General features: G+C 38.7%; 3 protein-coding genes and 1 long non-coding RNA gene across 4 annotated transcripts; all 4 read left to right on the top strand.

Moving 5' to 3' along the window:
• Window positions 1–856: 856 nt before the first annotated feature.
• Window positions 857–2742, top strand: LOC118433436 (coagulation factor IX-like). Its single transcript, XM_035845367.1, has 5 exons — window positions 857–905; window positions 967–1148; window positions 1204–1346; window positions 1553–1857; window positions 2696–2742. Exons 1-5 carry the CDS (start codon window positions 857–859, stop codon window positions 2740–2742), a joined length of 726 nt encoding a protein of 241 aa, XP_035701260.1.
• Window positions 2743–10265: 7523 nt separating this feature from the next.
• Window positions 10266–11011, top strand: LOC118433448. Its single transcript, XR_004833376.1, has 4 exons — window positions 10266–10425; window positions 10487–10535; window positions 10591–10799; window positions 10868–11011. It is a non-coding gene; the product is annotated as an uncharacterized LOC118433448 (long non-coding RNA).
• Window positions 11012–12705: 1694 nt separating this feature from the next.
• LOC110862252 (glucose dehydrogenase [FAD, quinone]) lies at window positions 12706–14212 on the top strand. The gene is made up of 7 exons (XM_022111432.1): window positions 12706–13056; window positions 13116–13178; window positions 13255–13393; window positions 13503–13628; window positions 13690–13814; window positions 13949–14119; window positions 14186–14212. Exons 1-7 carry the CDS (start codon window positions 12706–12708, stop codon window positions 14210–14212), a joined length of 1002 nt encoding a protein of 333 aa, XP_021967124.1.
• Window positions 14213–14302: 90 nt separating this feature from the next.
• LOC110862253 (glucose dehydrogenase [FAD, quinone]) lies at window positions 14303–15433 on the top strand. Its single transcript, XM_022111433.1, has 3 exons — window positions 14303–14645; window positions 14939–15164; window positions 15295–15433. The coding sequence occupies exons 1-3, from the start codon at window positions 14303–14305 to the stop codon at window positions 15431–15433; spliced, it is 708 nt and encodes a 235-aa protein (XP_021967125.1).
• Window positions 15434–16205: the final 772 nt, after the last annotated feature.

A 16205-nucleotide genomic window follows, 5' to 3' on the forward strand; every position in this document is an offset into this window, starting at 1 on the left:
GTGTTTTTTTTTTCAGAAGGTAACGCATATATGGCGTTATTGTCAAAAAAATTTGCAAAAAAAAGACCTGTATGTTCGAAAGACCGGTAAAAAGTAATTGTAGGAAGTACATTATGAGATAAGTTTGTTTTAGCCAACAAAAATATAGGTTTAAGAGAAATTCGTATGTCTTATCGCATGGCGGAATAGAAACTTACCCTAGTGTAATTAATTTAAAAAAAGGAGTTTTTAGCCATTTCTGGTGCCTTCAAGGTGCGAATTTAGTATACTCATGCCTGACTACTGACTGCCGAAATGTTTCAAACATCGCATTAGACCAAATATTGCACACAAATTATACTAAGAACTTAATTAAATTAGCTAATGCATCAATATATAGCTTTAAGCATCTGATTTTTTATACATAACGTTCTTTCATAACTCCATCTACGCATATAACCTACTTGTCAATCCCAAACAACATACCCCGTATTACACAAGATACACAGAAAACCTCCGACACAAAAAACCTGTGTTGGAAACCCTGCTTACTAACTGATATTCGTGGAAAATTACGACATCAATTTATGTATTTGCTAACATTCGGACCATACGAAGCAGTGGTTATCACTTCTGCTGCCTCAATTTCTTAGAAATCGCGTATACAGGGGCCACGGAACCCTGGGGGTAATGCCCCCACGGAAATTTTGAAGCCTCCTATCCCTCCAATGTTAAGAAACCCCTCCCCAGGATATCCTACCATGTTAAATGCCCCCACTCGTTCCGCGGCCTGTGCCCGTATACATTTACGTTGGTTGTCTACATAAACACTATTTAAGGAAGTTTGGTCAACAGTATTCAATATCTAGAGGGCAAGATGCGGACAACTCTCGCATTATGGGTCTACATAGTGACCAATCTTCACGGTAAATCTTACTCTTGCATACCATCTGTACAGGAAATAAAATCTTGCACTCCTAATTCCAGTCTCCACCGCCGCGATGAACAATTCAGGTATTATTACACCCCTGATAATACACGGACAAAACGCCGCTGCAGGCGAGTTTCCATGGATCGTCTCAATTAACGTACTCAATCCAAATGGTAATGGGGAAAGCAACATTAAGTGTGCCGGCACCCTCATTGGCGTCGACCGAGTTGCCACCGCGGTAAGATAAACGCCACAAAATGCTAGGGCTGTAATGAAACGGTGTACTTTTTCAGGCACACTGCCTCATGGAGAATGATAAGCTGATTAGTCCACGGCGGCTGTTAGTTCTCGCCGGTGCGCACAATATATATGCGCGTGAGCCTACTATCCAGCCAAAATCGGTTCAAAGGGTCATTCCACATCCAGAATATCGCGGGTCAGCAAATCACTTAGTTTGCTTTTACTTATATAACTCCCACCAGCATTAGTGTTTTAGTTTTCACATTTTTTCGGTACCATTTTATTAACGTTAGGTAAATGATTGCCAAAATTGGCCTACTTTTTCCATACGCAAAAAATGAAAATATGTACCAAATAGAAGTGTTTTGGCAGAATTTTTACCTTTTTTAATTTTTTTATTAGAGCGCCAGATTTTACAGGGCCAGACGTGGGCATCATCATTCTGAACACCGCTGTCGACCTAAACCCTGACGACCAACACCCAAGGGTAGACACGATTCCACTATGTGCACAAGAGCCTGCCGACGATGATGTCCTTATCGCAGCGGGATGGGGATGGACCAGACCTGATGGCGGTTTCCCGCTCCAACTGCAGAGAATTACTCTGCCTAAAGTAACCAGACCCGACTGTATCGCCCGGTGGGGAACTGACTTGGCCATTATAGAAGATATGCTCTGCGCAGGAGGGCTCCAGGGTCACGACGTTTGTAAGAAAGGAGACTCTTATTTTTATCAAGTCTCGCATGCACTGACAATGCAGGGTTTTCTCATGTAATATTCACATCTTGATGGGATCAATTTAATTCGTTCACCACCAAAATAAGCGGATCCGTATTTTCGCTTTATTCAATACTCGCATTTGGGCGCGTGCCGGAATTTTTAAATATTTTCCCAGACAAACTCCCGAAATTTAAAATCGCCGTAACTTTTTTTATTTTTGAGCGAATTAAAACAAGTGTGTGGCAATTGCCAGTATTGGAAGGACAGCAAAAACACGGGTCCGCTTATTTTTGAAATTAAAACTCGTCCCATCAAGATCTGCGCAGATGAATGCCGACACGACCTTCAACGTCAGCCACGACGTGATTATGCTTCGCTCAGCCGCTATCTAGAAATCAATTCAATTTTAAAGCAAAAATTTCCTACTAAAGAATAATATTCCAATCCCGAATTTGTAGAAGTTAATTAGAATAAACCGAGTAGATTGAAGAAAGTAATTATATACAGGGTGGTCGAAAAAGCGTATGTTGGGTGTATGTATAGAGTGCTGCATAAGTTAAGAATATTTTTCAAAGTCTTTTACAAAATTTAAAATACATATCAAATTTAATACATTTTATTTGCGGAACTCTGGCTAAACTGGTGTTTAATTTTTAGCTGACAATTGCACACAAACCTTTACATATTTTGTCCCCAGAGAAACTTATAAGTTGAACTGAAAATTCTCAAACAACCTTCTGGTTTGTACTTTTAAACGAATCCCAATTTTGCAAGAAAAGTTCAGCAAAAGCATTTAAGTATACAAACAATAATTTTATGATACAGCATACCTCCGTCAATCCATAAACCAAAAGGATAAACCCAAAAACTAACTGAAGCGCTTGCAGGATGATGAACAAGCTCAGCCCAATATGGATCCATGTTTCTGGAAATATATTAATGTACAAATTTTCATGATTTATATCTCAACACTAAATCTTAATATTATATAAACACCTACATACATACCTAGATAGTGACAGATTGCCCATTAAAAAAATAATTATTAAAATTTGTCTCACAAATTGATATTGTACCAATTTATTTCGTGTTCACAGAATATTATTATTTAAACCCACTATTTTATGATTCTTCTCGATTGTCAACCACAGACGGCCAAGAGTAGATATTTCCGTAGAATCTCGCAATTCACAGAAATTTATCCAATTTAAAATTATTGATATCAAGGATACCAAACGATGCTGACATGCATTAAAACTTGCAAGAAAAAATTGCTACCGTTTTACTGATAGAAAAATTTGCCAACGAGACTCGCGAAGCTTGCTCAATTTCCCAAAATTTACAAACTCATTTTCAACTACAATAACGCGAATTCCTTCACTATGCAAAATTTACTCCCATGCCATGGAGCGTATGGTAGATTTTTACATAAGAAATTTGCTTATTTATGCACCACAATTTTGTTAATAAAATAAGAGGCTTCTCTCGCCCGGATTATAATTCATTTCTTCATTTATTTTTGCATTTGACATTTTGAATTTTAATTAATTTGAATCCTTATCCCGCCATCTTTCTGGAGTCGAACATCTTGCCGTCGCAAATCACCTTTACGACCTGTTTTCCACCTTCCACCGCTGTGCTCAGCATGCAACCTCCGTCACATTTGTTCACCTCCTTGGCTGGTGGACAACATTCCTGGGAATGTTGTCCTGGTGGACAACAATGGAACAGGTGTTAAGGAATGGGTGCATGGTTGCCAGTACAGGGATTCTGAAAATCAGAAGAACGCCCACTGCGACATCACTAGTGGATGAAGAGGGAAAATTTCATATGAAGGAATTCCAACTCGATTTTTGGCGCTTAATGCCTAGACATTCGTCAATTTATAATAAAACAATAATGAAACATCTCAACCGAAATTGATTTCTGACATGTCTAGAAATTATTTGGCTACATTTTTGGCACAATTTTAGAACGGCTCCTGGCCTGAATAACGGTTTAAAAAATTAATACTTCAACTTGGTAACGAAATTTGGATACGTTTTATCAACTTCTGTGATTTTTAACAAGGCAAAGGTGGAATCTGCAGCTCTACTATTTTCAAATGTTATAGTCACATGTCATAGGCAATTAACTAACAATGCTACATCGTGAAGTGTACCTCTGCAAATCAATCTGTGCCTCGCAATCTGGATAAATAAGCTTATGTTCTGCATGTTTTCAAATTCTACTTAACAATGTAGTGCATACTCCGTAATTTAATGGTGAAGGATGGCATAAAGCACAAGATGGCCATTAGTCGGGCTGCATCCATCGCCAAGCAATCCCAGTCGGATGGAGAAAGTTTATTCCTCTCAGTGCACAATGGGATAATGGTGGGAGGAGCTGTTAAAACAGAACTTAATTGTGAAATAAAATAGTGGCACTTATTGGCACACATTTTCAGCAATAATGGCACATGATTACATATTTACTATTTTCGGATGTCCCTCTCTGTAAATATGTACCATCTTCATGCGAGGCAAAATATTGGAAGACGTCGTCTTTAATTTTTCGCGACAATTTCTCAGCCAATTCTTTTGCATGTATAGAGGACGAATTGGCAAATGATTCTATAAAGCTGGCCGTAGTTTATTCACTATGTCAAGCAAAATGGTCTCCATATTATTAAGCACATCAAACGATCTTTGCACAGGTGGAAGGGTGCCCGTGAATGTTGTAGTCATTCGGAAAAAAAACAATCATAATTATTTAGAAATTTATTTTAGGACTGAGGTGAAACTAGGCTGACGTAGACATATTCGACAACAGGGGCTGGTTATTAAGCTCCAATTTTCCAAATAATTCACTCTTAAATGCGATGAAATATTCTACAGAATCGATGGAAAGAAGTATGTAGAAAGGGTTTTGATTTTGAAATCCGTGTCGCCGCCTTGTTCATGAGTACGTAAAAAAAGTATGTACTTAGGATACACGGGAAATATAAAGTATTATGAAGGGTTGACAGGTTAACCGGATTTACGCTCTTCAATATTTAACACCATTACCGTCCACGTTCGTTTCTTATTGACCACCCTTCATCTCAAATTAGTATGTATGTATATCCACCCATTAACTTGGTCTCGTTCAACTCCTTTTGCCAACGGATATGTGCATAAAACGGAACCAAATGCTAACCTAACCTGAAAATTCTCCTAACTGATAAGCCTTATACATATCATTCTCAGCACAACTGGTCTAATTTTACTGCGCCGACCACAGCTTACCCATTTTAGACCGTGATGTTCGAAACACGATAGCTTGGTTGTAACCTTGGGCGGCCAAAGCTGCTCCAAAACAGGCAATAATTATTAGATAGGTCGCTTCGTTCATAGTTTCTGAAATATAATTTTACATAAATGTATGACTTATCTATACGTCAATATCAGTCCCTTTTATACATATAGTATACCTTCCAAGATTAATCTCCTCAAAGTGTCGGATAAGTTTCCAGATTAATTGATCCTCCAGTTCGCCACGATAAAGTGCAATGCATATCTTGCTTATAGTCAAAGATATGTGAGAATACATAATAGAAAATAAGAAGCCACCTGATTTATGTATAATAACCATTCGAAGTGAAAGAACCTAGTCAGGCCGGATGGCAAATGTACTGATTCTGGTTATTTTTCATTACAGCATATACACTCACAAAAATCAGGTAATAAACATTACCGAAAAGCACACGTATATGACTCTACCAAGATGGTAATAATAAGTTATACCGTGTGGTATTATTTCGGTACCACAGTGGTAACGGACTTTAACCACCTGGTAACACATTTTCACCACCTGGTAGAATATTATTACCAACTTTATTACCGATAGATTATTACCATCGTGACTCTACCAGATTATTAACAGTGTACTGTAAAGAACCAGGGTTTGGCTAAAACATTTCTGGTTATAGTTGGGTATATAAGCGAGACCACATTCTTCTTCAATCTTGATGGGAGTCTGAAAGCTTCACATATACTCTTGAAAAAAAAGATTCTTAGTTTCGGGATGGCGATAATACTTTGTCTTAATAACTTGCGATTCCTGCACTCTTTGATGAACAGCGGACCAACCCATTCGTAAGTCTTACTTTGTTACATAAGTATTTCACTATGATAATAACAATTGCGTAGATAAGGTTTCAAATATTCCTCTAAATTGACTGCAAATGATACTAACAAATCTGAATTAATAATTTAATTGTACACGTTGAGCCAGCCAGGCCAGAGTTTACGCTTCCTCAATTCAAATTAGCTGATAAAATTGGAAAGAGCATCTATTACAATAGTTACATAATTTGTTAATTATCCCTTATTATCATTATTAGGCTCCTCTTTTTTCCTAGTGAAAATACTGCCTATCATATGTCTGTATAAGTTTTTATCTAAAAGTACAAATAATAATTATCATCAAAACAATTACAATATTATGGCATCTGCTTGTCTCATATGTTCATAACTTTCAAAAATACATCTTTTGTACTCTGTAATTTCACTTTAACTTTTCCAATTCTGCCATTTATCAAAACTTATATTTAATTTAATTGTAAATAAGTGGCGAAGAACAATCGCAAGTCGACTATTTACCTAGAATAATAGGTGCCATCACTATAGGTAAATGTGGATAAAACACTTTAGTATTTACATCAACCAGATATTTATTTAACAATTTTCAACAACCAATTTAATATATCGTCAAGGAAAAATATTTCCTTTCTCTATCCTTCCAGTTCCATCGGGACCTCACCAACTCGACATACAAATTCTACAGTCAATTGTAAAAAAAAATCAAGTTCAACATCATGTGGTACGTGAACGGGATTTATTTCTTCCGCCGCATAATTCTAACCGCGCAGAGAAACTCGCTATACACCGCGTACAGTTTAGCATGGAATCCCGCCACTTGTCGGGCAGAACCAACTTCGTTCAAAAACTGGCATCACAAATCATTCCATCTATTCTCAATGTGGCTCAAATTTATACTCCAACCAATCCTTCTTGCACAGTCGTACCTCGTATTTAAAACCAGGAATGAAGGCGACATCAAAACCATTTGTCTAACTTTTGAGGAAACTGTATATTTCCTCATTGGAATACAATACGTTTCCCATTTGACAGGATATTCCCGCCAGGAAAGTTTTATTCACAATTTCGAATCTGTCCTACAGTTGGACAAACGTTTTCAAGGTTAGCTCTCAGATTGGATCCCGCTCAGATTTATTACTTATTTCCTCTACTCGGACTGTACTATCTTCAAAATTCCCTACTTGTAAATTGCTACCCTTCGCCATCCCTGTAAATCAGCTTCCTTCCTAGACAACCAAATATCCAATATTAATTCATTTCTCACAAATTCTCAGAAATCCTTCTGCACCACAACCTCTCCGGCCGGACCAGTATTCACACCGCATCGTCTCACATCGTCAAAATATTTACTGCCGTCTATTTCTTCATGGATTACGCCACTCCACTTATGGTCTTCACCACTTCATTTTCAGAACATCACCCCATCTTCGATTTTATTCGCACCATTTCCCAATCTTATTTCCGCACTAGCATCCCCCCCTCGTCCCCCGTCCATATCATCATCTCCTCCCTAACTTTCTTCTCTTGCCAAATCGTCATGTCCATGAACAGCCTCATGATTTTGGTAATCGCCAACCCATTAATAGTTTTATACTTGTGGACAAAATTTATCACTCCGTTCTTGGCCAAACAAAATTTACGGTGGAAAAATATCCAGGTTGATTTGAAGTTTGATAAAACGATCCAAATTTACCACAATTTGACCATAATGACCACCCTCCAGTCGGACTTTCTCGGCCAAATTGTACCCTTTTATTTCCACCATGTAATCTTCCTCGTAATTTCTATCCTCGGTTTGTACCACGCAATTTTGCAGTGTGTCCTTTTTGCGAATGGAAATCAGATTTCGGTCGTCGTTATTCTAATTTGTGTCGTAATGATTACCTCGGCCAGCTTAATGGAATGGTTCATTGTCAGTTTTTTAGCAAAGGCGTCCTCCGCGTCGAGAAAGTTTATCGGTAAAATGTTGTATAATCACGGCAATGATAAGGTGAGACGGAGAGTGGTTAAGAGTTTGTTGCCAAACTCGATTAATTTGGAGTATCTCGGTTCAGTGGAAACTATAAGGAGAGGGATTGAAATGGATTATTTTTTGAATTACGTTTCCGGAGTGATGTCCCACACGATCACCTTGTTGTTGGCGACCAAATAAGGGAGAAAGTAGTAGCTATATTAGCGATGTTTTTAAATCTTGTCAAATTATTTGCTAAATGTTTGGTGAGGACGTATCTTTGTATTTATTGCCCCTCGATACTACACAAGAAAATAGTTCGACATAACGAATACAAATAAATTCCATAAAGTATTATATTTAATAATGAAACACTTTAGAATTAAGACAATTTATTCATCCAATCTATTCAAAACAATCCTCCAGATTTCAAAAATTTTTTTCAAAATATTTTCTAATCATAATTTTCAAGATCGACAAAAAAAGTTTGATCCGAACAAAATCCAAGTATCACTCTGAACACCTGATCGTTTGCTCGGGCAAATTGGCAACGCGAATTGGAGAAGAAAAATTACACTGGCAGAGCTTCAAGTTATTCTCCAATCAAGGGAAAAATCCGCAAACTGTAGTTTATCGCAGTGAATGAATTGGCCAGAATCTGTTTTTCGCACAAATTTTGTCAGCCAGCGAAATTCACAAGAAGGCTTTAATTCCAATTAAATATCTGCACATTTTGCAGTGTGCAATAAATGGTGGTCATTGACTCCATCCATACTCGTCTCATGTCACACATTCATATTATTTCGAATCTCACGTATTTCTCATTCAATGGCATCTTTAATGAGACCGTCGCATCTCACTGACAACCATACTTATCACAAGCAAAAATGGGTTTACATATTTTAAGAAAGTTGGTCAATAAATTGTTTGCGTGAAAAACATTAATGGGCACTTTCTCATCAATGCAAAATCAACCGATGGGTTGCACTTTTCATGTCAACATAACTAATGAATGCATAGAAGGAGTCTGTCCTTCCGCTCTGCCTGGTTTAGCGAGTAATGCACAAATTGTGCAGCACAATTAATAACCAGACCTTCATTGCGGTTCATTGACCTCACTTCATGCACAATTTATAATTCGTGTCGAAGGAAACTCATCATTAAAAGTACCATAAATAACGTTCCTTGCCAATAAAGTATGGATGAACTCATATAAGCTGCATGCGTCTCATTTCACCTCGTCTCAATTAACGTGAGATGTCATCTTGACTACCCATCCATCAAGTTCTACCAGGTAATGAGATTAGACTTGGCCTGTCTCATCGCATCCTATTGACGTAGTATTTGTACTTAATTAAATTTCTCACCAATTTTTCCACAAAGAAGTATTTCATGAGATGACCAAATTCTAATAAACTCATTTCTTAATCATACATTTATTTTATTATTTCATCACCTAACCCTAATTTCACGCCACTATTTCATTACTTCTTTTCCCATGAGGGTGGCGCTTGAGACTCGTATTTTAATAATCCCATCATTCCCTCTCAGAACTTCACGCTGTACAGAAAGTATTTCCAAAAGGACAGCATTTTGTCAATACATATTTTACGTACAACTCTGGTCCAAACCTTTCAGAAATGGCAACCTCTCCATAAAATGTGCAATCACCAGCAACATGAGTAGACCTCGTGCACTGTATGTATGCATTTAAAATACAAGACCCTTCTACAGGGTCGCAATGGATATATGCAACTGTATTCAGCTTACAATGGTGGTGGGAAACTGCCAGGGGCGCCGTGGACTGGGTTAGAGACAAACCCTTATACTAAACATTCATAGTTTTAGGGACATCGTCAAAATAAGGGATTTACTGCTGAATATCTGCCATTTCTGTAGAGGACTGAGCGTCCTTCAAGCAAGATTTCTTCAGCCCTCACTCCCCTTCACTCACCCTTCCAATTATCTTTCACCCACCTTCATCCTCTTCCACACCGGAATATTTGTTTCCATAATAATAATAACAAATTTCCTCCAAAATTTGAAAAGTTTCCTGAAAATGGAGAAACCAAAGCCATCCTTGGTCTGCCAACGCGTCACAAAATCCGTTATTGTTTTACTACTCTTTTTATGCTACTCCCAGATCTTTCCCCATGTAGACGGTGTAGGTGTGATATGTGCCCTAGCAATATTTCAACTCGGTCTAGTAGCTGGATTACTTCCGCAACGAGAGACCCAAGGCAAGTAAAAATTGCATAATTAAATTAGTAATTAACTATGCGATTTTAAACAATTCTGAAAAAATCATCACCATCATAGATCGCGTCGACCGTGAAAATCTCAACATCTTGCAAGATTGGTACACCCACAATGCATACCCTCTCAGAGAGGAATTATACCAACTCCAGCAATTAACCGGTTGGAATCAGACCAAGATTCGCAACTGGTTTTGCGATCGGAGGCGTGCACGAGAAACCAAGCCGGTGAGGGAGAGACATGCTAAATAATTTCAAAATCTTAATTGGCGGCTAATAATTCTTTCAGATCGTATCCGCCAACGTTTCCCAACTTCCGGTTGGAGACGTCAATCCAAGTAAGTAATCCACTCATGTGAAACTTTATGTACAGTGAGATTTTTTTATTCCAAGAAACCCGCACAATTCGCGTCAGAACCGTCCTGACTGCTAAGCAGTTGGAAATTCATCGCACTTCTTTCGCCAAAAATCCGAGGCCAGACGACATTGAGAAGGAAGAACTGCAAATACTGACAAACCTTAGCCCTCGCCTGATCCGTGTCTGGTTTCAAAATAAACGATGCAAAGTCAAGAAGCAGGAAATTCTAGCAAGACTCGAAAAGGTTACACAAACTTTGCATAAACAGCGATATATCAACCACTAAATGAAAAATTCCTTTATGGGAGACAGAGTGACGACTCATTTCCTGCGGGGAACAACGGCCAAGGTCGGGGAGAAGACCATTTCACACGAAGAATTCGTGATGATTTGAAGAGATCTTTAATCTTTGCTCAACTTTTTTGGAGAGACCTGTCTGTATCTTGTTTAAATACTCCAACCGTAATACATAATACATAATACAGGGTCAAGTATAGGTTAATCTTAAAAATATGACATTGTAAACTCGTCAGAAACGGTAACCCCAGAAATAATAAATCAATTTAACAACTTACCTCAAAATTATATCCGCTCCGAAATTTTCGTTTTATCACACAGGTTAGATCCTCCAGATCTCGGCTCACATTAAATCACACGGATGTATTTGATATGAGTTTGTCTCATCTCCATGATTTTATCTGAGTCGTGTGCGATCGCACCTATTTCCCATCCCACGATCACCTGATCTCACCGGCAATCCTAGCTTACACAAACAGCCTTGAATTCAAACCTTGAGCTTATTCGAATCTATATTCATGATATACACTCCCAAATATGAAGTTTACCATTGAGCCTATCGATTTACAAGTAGCGAGATATGTTTATTGTCAAACCGTCCCGAATTAAAATCAACCTTATCTGACTTAATAATTACGATAGTCATGATCCTTATCGATGATCTCGCTTGGATAGTATTTTCATCTTTATTTTTTACCCAAATCTACATTTATAATATCATCCTACCCATATCAGCCAATTAGACTGGAAACATTTGGACATTCAACTGACACTCCTTCGTCATCCACTACATACTAAACAGTTCCTACAATATACATAAACTTTATTCATTTCTTACAGAATGTACATAGTCTAAAATTTCCGTCGGAATATATTTCTTCTCATCTCATTCCAAGACTTGCTACAAGCATGTACTGTTTCCATGCTAAATTACGTGATATTTAGGTATTAAGCATGAACAGCAATTGCTTATCTGGCTATGTAACGCTGTCAGAATTTGATCAATTGTGTAACAAATTGAGATAGAAGCAGATGTTCAGTCAATTGTATACATAACTGTATTTGCAAACTTCTCTGTCAACACGTTTCGCAATAAACACTCAACAAGTTATGTATGGGGATAGTTATTTACAAAACAATGCAGAACATACGGAGCATTGAAGTGCACAAAATAATTCGTCAAGATTAAACTGTCCATCTTTTCAAGTAGGCTGTAACAAGAGATTAACTGTAACAAAATTCCAATTCATTGGGGGGATCCAGTTTCTTTTTTCCGTTAATCAATTAGTGACTAATCGCTTAATTTTGTTTATTTAGCTACCCGGCTTGCTCGGATTTAGCCGAACGCGGGTAATAGCAAACTGTTGTACGTCAATGATATGCAAATTCCTTGTTTATTTATAATTAACCTGTACAACCATCCATCAAACACTCGATTTCCTAACTGATTCCCCCCATACAATTTATCCGCTCTAATCAAAATCAATACCTAGTTCCCCTAATTACGAAACGAAGCAAGAATTCCGTTATCCAATCGCCTGACAGAATCAATTATAAAACCACCCAATCAATCACTTACTCTCTGACAATTTTAAGCAATTATACATACTGCATGATATTTATCTCCGATAAGAACGCATAACCACCAAAATAAATTTGTTACTTTGCCACATCTGCGTGATTCATCAATCTTGCGGATTATTCTGTCAATCGATCAAAATTTGTCGCGTATTGCATCATAAGTAGAACCTTGACTTGAACGCGTATAAAACCCGACGGTTCACACCCCTGCCCCACACAGTTGGACCGAAGCCTCTCCGCAATCGAAGTCTCTTTTCGCCCCAGAAACAACCATGAAGTTGGCCGCCTCATTCATTCTCACCGCCATGTCGCTCCTGGTCGAACAAGACGCAGAGAAATACCGCCAAGACGATTACCACAAGACAAAAACCGAGCTCGACGCCGACCTGAGTTTACCGCGAATAAAAACCTACGACTTCATCGTGGTGGGCGGCGGTACGGCGGGGTCTCTCGTGGCGGGCAGGCTGTCAGAATTTTATACCGTTCTACTACTAGAAAGCGGCGGCAGTCCGCCACCCACGGCGGCAAATCCGTTTCTTAACGAATTCGTGGGAACGAATCCCGCAATCAATAATATTTTCGAGTCCGTCCCGCAATTAAATTTTGATCAGGAGGGGGGTGGGGTAAGTTGAGCTTGTGGGACAGAATATAACATTTTTTAACACGTATTTATTGTTTTTAGATTGTCAGAAGCCACACCGGTCGAATGCTTGGAGGGTCGGGAAGTCACAATGGCAATTTTTATGTAAATCATAAAAATCTTATAAATTAATTAAATAATTTTACCTTAAAACTTATAAAAATGCCAAAAATAATTACAGAATCGAGGCAACCCACGTGATTATGACAATTTCGCGTTACTCACTGGAGACGATTTTTGGCGATATGTCAATGTTTTAAATCATTTTAAAAATTATGAGAACTTCATTGGAGATTTGATCGTGGAGGAGAGTAGAAATGGTAATTTTTATTCGTACACATATACTCAATTTATGAAAAGTTGAGCAAAAAACCGACAGAAATAATTTACTAATAGTTCAATTAATTCACTTATAACTACATTTTCCAGAATTTTATGCAACTGGCGGACTCTTAACCGTGAATACGGACATGCCACCAATTTTGGCGTCGTGGTTCCAAGCAGCAGCAGAACTTGGTTACCAAACAGGAGACCCCAACGGAAATCAAACTGAAAGTAAGATAATTTTATTTTTATTTAAAACCGTGGCAATATCTAATTTGAACTTTAACTATAGGTTTTACCCCCGCTGCAATGTCGGTCCAAAATGGCGAGCGAGAAAGCACTTACACCGCTTTTGTCAAACCGTTCGAATCCACGCGAAGTTCACTCACGGTTCTACGATATTCTGAAGTTGAACAGGTGCTTAAATTTATTTTTGATAAAAATTCAACTCTTCGCGACAAGAGCACTTTGTTATTTTTAAAATTTACCAAAGAGTGTACCCTGCTCGTTTTTTGAATAATATGTATTTAACCTCTTCAATCCCTTCTAAGGTCCTCATCAACGAGAGAAAAACAGCCTATGGAGTCGTCTATAAACGACACAGAATCCCCCAGATTGCCCACGCCAATAAGGAAGTAATCATCTCCGCGGGCACAATTTCGTCCCCCATGCTCCTCATGAAGAGCGGGATTGGTCCGCAAGACGTTCTAACTGCGGCAGGCGTAAGAAATAATTAACCCCGTTAAAACTTAAATTTTCCATTCTTACATATATTTCCCCCACTTTAGATCCCCGTAGAAATCAATCTGCCCTGAGTGGGAAAAAATTTACGCGATCATTCCGCCGTCGTGCTGCGTTTTACCGCCAATAACGCAAACCCCGCTCTGCTTCGGCGCATTGACGATATGGAAGCGGAGATAAGCGCGTACCAAGAAGCTAACCGAACCGGATTCTTGACCCGGTTGGACGTCGGTCCGCAAGCGTTTATTACGTCGTCACGAGCAAGAGCGAACAATCAAGCGGATTGGCCAGACTACCAAATTGTTTTTGCGCAACATGGCTTAATCCACGATGGCACGACCAGGGTTCCACTGGCGCTTCAGATCATTCTAAATCGGGCCGAATCCGTGGGCGAGATCGGCTTCAATTCCACAAATTATGCAAATGGGGAGAGAAGCGATGTCAATTTGGCACTTATCGATTTCAAACTCTTTACCGTACTTTCCGACATGGAAGTTATGATTGAAGGTAAATATGTCTACAAAAAGGCTGCAAATTATGTTCTGTGCATTAATAATACAGACAATTTTCCACATCTTGTAAATTTTTAAGATAAAAAACTCCGCCATTTCTGGCCCGAGTCAAGAAATGGCGGGGTTTTTGAACTTGACAAGTTTACAAAAGTGACTACAAATTATCTCCATTTTGCATGCACAGACCATCAACAGAAATTCAACCAATTTTTTTTAAATAAAGGCACCACGTTGACACTTCACTATTTTTGATTTTAACTAATATCCTCCCATTTTGTTCGTATGAAGGGATAAAACTTGGCCTGCAAGTTATGGAGAACACTACCTCCTTCCAAGCAATGGATGTGGCGTACACGGAAAGCATTCCTGAGGCTTGTAGATTAGTCCCCTACCGATCTAACCAGTACTGGATGTGCTACGTACATCAACGTGGCTACTCATGGCTCCATATCGTTGGAACTTGCGCAATGGGGCTTCCCGGAAATCCCATGACCGTCGTAGACTATCAGTATAAGTAAGCATAACTTCAAAACCATCCCTCTCACTGGGCTAAATGCTTAAAAGTGGGCAAAATAGAAACCTTGCCCGCTAAGCTATACTTTCCTCATAAGGTCAACTTATCCAATATTTCGCTTGTCCTGCAGGGTCTTAGGAATTGCTGGGCTGCGTGCCATTGACGGCAGTGTGATGCCAAGGACGACCAATGCCAATTTGAATGGAGGAGTCATATTAACAGCGGAAAAGGGGGCGCAAGCGATCCTGGCGGAATACAGTGACACATAGACGGCTCTATTAACCGACACTGTTCACTAATTAATTTATAGGTCAATATTTTATCATTATAATTGCACATAGTTGCAGATGTATTTTAAGGCCATGCTAAAGTATGGAAATAAAAAATAAATTACTTGCAAGGCAATCATAGCGTACTTAAATGTAAAGGCAGAAATACGGTCTGATTATTTTCTTGGACGAACAAATTGAAATTACTCCCAGCAAAATCAGAGACGAAGAGATTGCGCTATCAGTTAGACAGTAGCTGATCTTAAATATTTTTGAGCATCCCATCCACGCAGGTCCATATTAATTCGTATGCATAGTGGCAGGTAGGATTAGCTAGACAACTCAACATAATTGGACACGGTGAGGGCCCGGGATGAATGTGTTTTGAAATCCGTGAGGCTACTATTGCTCCTTAAACTACGATGATCTCACATTTTAGAAGGTACGTATGAAGATTAAAAGGATAACTTGATGCGTGTTGTTGTGGCAAACATGGATTCCGGATGGGAGTTTGCGGCGAGTGGAGCCCTGCAATTTACTGGCATACTGTTAATTTTTTTTATGGAAAATAAAACAAAAAAACTATTTATTATTTGGCAAATTTCAGGCTATGCATTCGTATGATTTTTCTGTATGTAATTCGTAACATCATATGCTTTGTTTGTGTTTGTACACCTTTGGGTACCAGTTCTGTTTAACTGAGTTCAGGTTTTGGGTAGCTGAAGGTTAATTCAAGGTTGCTTACGTGGTTCTGCCACGAAGACAGGTTTTC

The sequence above is a fragment of the Folsomia candida genome, unplaced genomic scaffold, assembly GCF_002217175.1.
Source record: "Folsomia candida strain VU population unplaced genomic scaffold, ASM221717v1 Fcan01_Sc052, whole genome shotgun sequence".
Lineage (NCBI taxonomy): Eukaryota > Metazoa > Arthropoda > Collembola > Entomobryomorpha > Isotomidae > Folsomia > Folsomia candida.